General features: G+C 40.2%; 1 protein-coding gene across 1 annotated transcript; it reads left to right on the top strand.

Moving 5' to 3' along the window:
• Window positions 1–1,682: 1,682 nt before the first annotated feature.
• LOC102215415 (tripartite motif-containing protein 16-like) lies at window positions 1,683–3,350 on the top strand. Its single transcript, XM_013908893.1, has 2 exons — window positions 1,683–1,791; window positions 1,858–3,350. The coding sequence occupies exons 1-2, from the start codon at window positions 1,683–1,685 to the stop codon at window positions 3,348–3,350; spliced, it is 1,602 nt and encodes a 533-aa protein (XP_013764347.1).
• The last annotated feature ends 3,896 nt before the right edge of the window (window positions 3,351–7,246 follow it).

The raw sequence follows: 7,246 nt of genomic DNA, 5'->3' as shown, positions 1-7,246 counted from the left end.
AGGCCAGCAGGTTTAGGGAAGTCGTTCACAGGGCCACATCTTGACCCCACACACACACGCACACACACACACACGCCTATACGTACACACAGACAAGGTACTCTTTGTTTACATGTACGCCTATGTAAGATATCCTATGTTAATGAACCTATGCATATTCATGTAACCTCAATAAAGAGCAGTGTTACAAGAGAGCAGACGAGAGAGACTGGGGTGAGCTACAGGAACACGCTTGTCACTGTTCTCTCCCTCGTGCACGAGTAACACAAAGAACTTTGGTGACTTGCGTCTTCCTTCTGCTGTTGTAGTAGAATTGTCTCATTCCAGTGAGGGGTTGTGCTAGACAGACCCATCATCCAGCTTCATGCCGACCACAGCCTTCCTGATCAGTTTGTCCAGCCTGGATGAGTCCTTCTTTGCTGTGCTGCTCCCCCAGCACACCACAGCATAGAACAGCTCTGGCAACTACCGACTGGTAAAACATCCTCAGTAGCTTCGTGCAGATGTCAAAAGACCTCAGCCTCCTGAGGAAGTACAGTCTGCTTTGGCCTTTTTTATACAGGTGCAGCGTGTTGTATGACCAGTCCAAGTTTGTTGTCCACCCACAGCCCGAGGTACTTGTATTTGTTGACCACCTCCACCTCCTCTCCCTCTATCCGAACTAGTCTGGACCTCCCGAAGTCCACAACCAGTTTCTTGGTCTCTCATGTGTTGAGCTGCAGGTGGTTTGAGTGACTCCCATGTGACAAAGTTCCTCGCCAGACTCCTCTACTCCTCTTCCTGGTCATCCCAGATACACCCCATGATGGCCGTGTCGTCCACAAACTTCAGAATATGGCATAATTCAGAGTTATAGCAGAAGTCAGAGGTGTACAGGGTGAAGAGAAGAGGGGAAAGCATAGTTCCCTGTGGTGCCCCTGTGCTGCTGACCACAGTGTCAGATGTGATGACCTTCAGCCTGACGTACTGTGGTCTGTCAGTGAGGTAGTCGGAGATCCAAGCGACCAAGCAGGGGTCCGCCTGCATCCTGTTTAGTTTTTCCTGAAGTAGACGGGGCCGGATTGCATTAAAGGCACTCAAAAAGTCAAAAAACAGGATCCTGACCGTGCCCTTTCCCTTTTTCAGGTGTGAGTGGCCTCTCTGTAGGAGGTACAGGATGGGATCCTCCACTCCGACATCCGACATCAGCTGATTCTACGGGGCTAACTGTGCATTGCTGCGATGCCCTGACATACTTAAACAATGTTAGTCTTCACAAATATGTAACATTTATACATGTCTTAGACTTCAAACCAAAAGGAAAATGCTCACCTGGTAAAGATTATTTGGTGTTTGAAATAAGGTCATTTCAATCACTGTCATAATAATAATGATAATAGTAACATGAGGAGGGCAAGAGAGTACCAAAGCATTCTCAAATATATTATTATGATATATGGATGCAATTACAATAACCTAAATAAAATATAAGAAAAACTTCCTCTTGTTTTTGGTGGAAGATGATTTCTCAGGCGTTTCCAGTTACTGAGGCAGGAATGCATAGCAATGCACTTAACACATATTGGGTCATTCAAACCTGTTGATCCTGTTTCTGGAATCTATCAGAATGTGTCAACCCCTCCTTCTTTTGCTCTCTGTCAAAACTGTAAAACATTCACATGACACTTTGTCTATGGGGAGAAATGGCACAGAAAGGATTTAAAATTGCTGGTGACAAACTCTGCTGCGCGATCTGTTTGGATCTACTGAATGATCCTGTGACTATTCCCTGTGGACACAACTACTGCAGGGACTGTATTAAAATTCACTGGGATGGACAGGATCAGAAGCACATCCACAGCTGTCCTCAGTGCAGACAAACCTTCATACCGAGGCCTGCTCTGGTGAAAAACACCATGTTAGCTGAGTTAGTGGAGGAAGTGAAGCAGACTGGACTGTATGCTGTTCCTGCTACTCACTGCTATGCTGGACCTGGAGATGTGGCCTGTGATGTTTGTAGTGGGAGAAAACTGAAAGCCTTCAAGTCGTGTCTGCACTGTGTGGTCTCTTATTGTGAGCGCCATCTACAGCCTCATAATAATGTAGATGGATTGAAGAAACACAAACTGGTCAACCCATTCAAGAAGCTTCAGGAGAACATGTGCTCTCACCACAATGAGGTAATGAAGATTTTCTGTCGCACGGATCAGCAGTGTATCTGTTATTTGTGCTCCATGGGTGAACATAAAGGCCACGACACAGTCCCAGCTTCAACAGAAAGAACTGAAAAGCAGAAAGAGCTGAAGCCGTGTCTTGAAAATTTTCAACTGAGAATTCGGGACAGAGAAGAACATGTTAAGGTGTTTCTGCAGGAAATGGAGGCCATTAGTGAGTCTGCTGATAAAGCTGTGAGGGACACTGAGAAGACATTTGAACAACTTTTCTTTCTCATCAAGGAAAACATTTCTGATATCCAGCAACAGATCAGATGCCAACAGAGAACTGAAGTAAATCGAGCTAAAGAGGTTGTGGAAAAACTGCAGGAAGAGCTCAGTGAACTGAAAAGGAAAGATGCTGAACTGGAACAGCTCTCTCACACAGAGGATCACACTCAGTTTCTACACATGTTCCCTTTGTTCTCAAATTTTACTGAATGTACAGAGGTACCTTTTACTAAACGTCATCCTCTGCTGTACTTTGATGATGTGCCGGCTGCTGTGTTAGAGGTGAAAAATAAACTGCAGGATGATCTTCAGGAAGGATGGCAAAAAGTTTCCCGCACAGTGACTGATGTAGACGTGTTGCTACCTCAACCAGAGCCACAAACCAGAGCTGAATTCTTGAAGTTTTCAACTCAGCTCACACTGGATCCAGACACTGTAAACATGCGGCTGTTATTATCTGAAGAGAACAGAAGGGCAACATTTGTGAGTAAAAAACAGGCATATCCAGGTCACCCTGAAAGATTCATGAACAGGTCGCAGGTCCTGAGCAGAGAAAGTCTGACTGGATGTCATTACTGGGAGGTAGAGTGGAGTGGGTTTGGTATTTACATAGCAGTCGCATACAAAAGCATAAGCAGAACGGGAGATCAAAGTGAATTTGGAAACAATAGTGAGTCTTGGGCATTAGACTGTTACAGTAGTAATTATTCACTCAGTCATGGAAAAAATTGTTATAGGTTTACAGGCCCTGTGTCTTCCAAAATTGGAGTGTACCTGGATCACAAAGCAGGTATTCTGTCCTTCTATAGTGTCTCTGGCACCACAACTCTCCTTCACAGAGTCCAGACCACATTCAATCAGCCGCTCTACGTTGGACTGAGGGCAAGTCACTTCTTAGGATCAGACTCCTCTGCTGTGTTTGTCTGAGTTTGAGTAGGGAGAATCAAGTAATTACTTTGTGCTTTTCTTGTGCATTTTTTTTAAAAAATTAAATATATAGCCCTTGTTAGGTTGCACCCTGGAATGTTAAAGAGGATATGGACAAAATACATTTGCATGCAATAAAATAATTAACAAAAATGTCATGCTTTGACCAGAGATTTTAAATTGAAAAATTTAAATTTCATTTTCTGTATCTTTTAAACAATATTTTGCTCATCATTACAGTTTTTCATTGATGAAATGCAGTTCATTTTATTTTGTTCCATTTTTAACTCGTAAATATTTTCATAAAATGTTGTAGTAATGTATCCACAAGTTGATCACCATCATTAAATAAATTTGCTTTAAAAATGTGTTTCTTAAATGAAGTATGTGTGTCTGTTTATTTAGAACCATGAGTATTTTGTTCCATGTTTTGAATAACCAGTGGAGTTTTGTTGTTTCATTTTCTTTATTCATGCTTCTAGTTGCTCCATAGCATAGTGGTTTCTTGTTTGGCGAACGCATAGCAATACAATGGAGCCTGAACTTATCATCTTTTTTTTTTTGACATTTAAGTTTTTTATTGATTTTGCATCATATACTTAAACCTGTATAAGAGGGAGAAAAACAAAAGAACAAAACAAACAAACAAACAAAACAAAACAAGAAAACTGCTGGTGTGCACCCCTGCCCTTACAAGTCTAAAAGAAAGAAAAGAGAAACTAACTAACAGTGGGTTCCAAGAGAAGAAACACAGAAATGGGCAAATAAAATTGACGTTAAAGTAACATTTGGACCAGTGGCCACAGTTAATAGTCCTTCAGATTATGATAATATGGTCATGATTTCCTGTTTGCTTCAGATAGCTCCAAAAGTAGTCCCAATGTTCATCTTTGTCTTCTGTATAATTTTTAAGTTTATTCAGCATGGACTCATAGGAAGCAGTCTCTGCCATTGCTCTGATCCAGTCTTTCAGTTCAGGACGTACTGTAGTCTTCCAGTGTCCAAGGATAATCCTCGATGCAGTTACCAACCAACCATAACAACCGTAAAAATATTATTATGAATTCTTGGAATATGAGAACGGTCTCCTAACAAGCACAATTCAGGAGTTAAGGGCACTTCTAATCCTGACCAACCTTTTAAAAGTGTGACGACTGCAGTGGTTATGATTATAGGGAACATTCCCAAAAACAATGTAGGAAAGTCCCCGCCTCAATTTTACATTTCCAACAGAGATAGTCAGCCATAAGCTTCATACGGTGTAATCTTGTTGGAGTATGATAATATCTATGCGGAATTTTACATTGTATGCATTTGCTCCTCGCCTCCTTAACATAAATCCCATTTTCCGCCAAAATGCCCATCCATTTTTTGTTTGGAATTGGTGCATTTAAATCTTTCTGCCACAAAGTTTTACTATTGGAACATTCCCCACTTCTATTATCATTTACCAACCTATAAAAACATGATGCTGTGTGGTGCTCCTGAGGCATATTTATAAAATTTAGAACTAGATTTTCATGTCCCCTTCTGAACTTCAACGTCATACAATGTCTAATTTGCAAATATCTCCAGAAATTTTCCCTTTCAATTTGTATGTTTGAACAAGGTCTCTATAGGTCATAAATTCCCCATCTTTAAATAAGTCGCTAATAACATTTATGCCATGAGACTGCCACAATTTCCAAAACACAATTTTTTCCCTATACGAATAGCTGGATTGTTTCAAAGAGATGAGTAAAACTGCACATGAGGTGATATTTTAAGAATTCTATGTATATTGAGCCAAACCTGGGTAGAGTGAAACAACATTGGGTTCGTTGAAGTGCAGCTTTGAGACAACATACCTTTTGGATCGAAGGGAGTATAAATTTCAGACTCTATACTTAGCCATTCCTGTCTGGCTTGATTTCCCCCCCAGTAATTAACCAATTTTGCCACCTCGAATGAGACTGAACATAATCTTGGATCGGGTAAACTTAAACCACCCTTCTCTCTAGGAGCATATAATTTACTTAGCTTGATTCTTGCCCTTTTCCCATCCCACAGAAACTGCTTAATTAAGTCTTCATACTGTTTAAAGAAACCAGGCGGTATCGCAATTGGTAACATCATTACTACATAGTTAAATTGGGGAGCTATAATCATTTTTACAAAATTTATTTTGCCCCACAATGAGATTTTTAATTTGGCCCATTTTTCTATATTTGTTTTTATTTTTAGAAGGACTGGGTCAAAATTAAGTTGGGGGTAGGTCCTCCATATCTTGGCTTAGCCTAATCCCAAGATACTTCATCCCTCTAGGCACTCATTTAAAATTGAATTTTTCTACCATGTACGGATAGCATAGTGGGGATAGTGGCATTACTTCAGACTTTCCCCAGTTAATAGTATAACCTGACACCTCAGAGAACGCCTTTATGGTGTCCATTAAATGCGGCACTGATAAAAGTGGGTCTGTTATAATGGCAAGAATATCATCAGCATAGAGGAGGAGTTTGTGTTCCTGCTGCCCACCTATGACACCTTTAATCTCCTTGTTTGATCTGATACTCACTGACAATGTTTCTATAAAAACTAAGAACAAAAGGGGGCTTAAAGAACAGCCCTGACGAGCTCCAGGTGACAAACTAAAGAAGGGTGAAACCATACCATTTGATATTACCACCGCCTTTGGTTCTTTGTATAGCACTTTAACCCAATTAAAAAGTGTGGACCAAACCCGAACCGGAACAAGGTTGAAAAAAGAAAGCTCCATTCAACTTTGTCAAAAGCCTTCTCCTCATCTAAGGAGAAAGCTGCTATTGAAGTATCTTTAGACCGGCTCAGCCACATCAAATGGAGTAGCTTTCGAATGTTATCTGAGGAAGAGCGTGTTTTCATAAATCCAGTCTGATTTGGATGTATGATGATACCCAGAACTTTAAGGCTAGAACTTTTGTAAGTATTTTGCAGTCCAAATTCAATAAGCTTATTGGTCTGTAATTTGATGGATCTGTATTGTCTTTATCTTTTTTTGGTATTAGTGATATCAGTGCCTCATTAAATGTAGCTTCAGGGTTCATACACCTTTTTCAGGGTCAAATTCAAGCATTTTCTAAGCACTTTCAAGGTCCCTTTTCAAGCTTTTCCAGCACATTCCCCTCCGCACAAAAAGAAAAGGATGCATGTTTCAATTCGCATCACCTCAGTGAGACCATGTGAAAAAACACTTTTGTTCCCCTTTTGTTAAGACGTAGAAAAACGAACCACACAAAAATACTGCAAAAGGAAACGGTCGCCTTATATACATAGTGTATAAACTCAAAATGCACATTTCACTTAAAAATTAAGATGTGAAAATGTGAACAAATCAACTTGTCAGAGATATTCTTCTCCTGTTGAAAAAAACAAACAAAAAAGAAATAAATAAGTCTTCTCATCAGATATTGATGCTTCTTTCCTGTGTGACGAAAAAAAAGGAGACATATGTTTGTTTGTTGTTTGTTTGTTTTTTAAGTTAATTCCCAATAAAACTGTTTTATTGCCAACTACAGGGTGGGCCATTTATATGGATACACCGTAATAAAATGGGAATGGTTGGTGATATTAAAGTCCTGTTTGTGGCACATTAGCATGTGTGAGGGGGCAAACTCCTCAAGATGGGTGGTGACCATGGTGGCCACTTAGAAGTCGGCCATCTTGGATACAACTTTTGTTTTTTTCAGTGGGAAGAGGGCCACGTGACACATCAAACTTATTGGTAATGACAAAAGAAAAACAATCGTGTGCTTGGTTTTAACGTAACTTTATTCTTTCATGAGTTATTTACAAGTTTCTCTTTGTTCACAGCCATTGACATGTCGAAGAGGTTAACACGTGAGGAGCGGATCGAAATTGTGTTGATATCTGGTGAA

The sequence above is a fragment of the Pundamilia nyererei genome, unplaced genomic scaffold, assembly GCF_000239375.1.
Source record: "Pundamilia nyererei isolate P.nyererei 1_Seehausen unplaced genomic scaffold, PunNye1.0 scaffold00016, whole genome shotgun sequence".
NCBI lineage: Eukaryota > Metazoa > Chordata > Actinopteri > Cichliformes > Cichlidae > Pundamilia > Pundamilia nyererei.
This window is presented reverse-complemented; position numbering and strand designations above follow the sequence as displayed.

Excerpts from the sequence above, each read along its gene's own strand:
- LOC102215415 (XM_013908893.1), top strand. The coding sequence starts at position 1,683 with ATGGCACAGAAAGGATTTAAAATTGCTGGTGACAAACTCTGCTGCGCG. Across the intron at positions 1,792-1,857 it reads TGGACACAACTACTGCAGGG|AAACCTTCATACCGAGGCCT; the intron begins ACTGTATTAAAA and ends CTCAGTGCAGAC.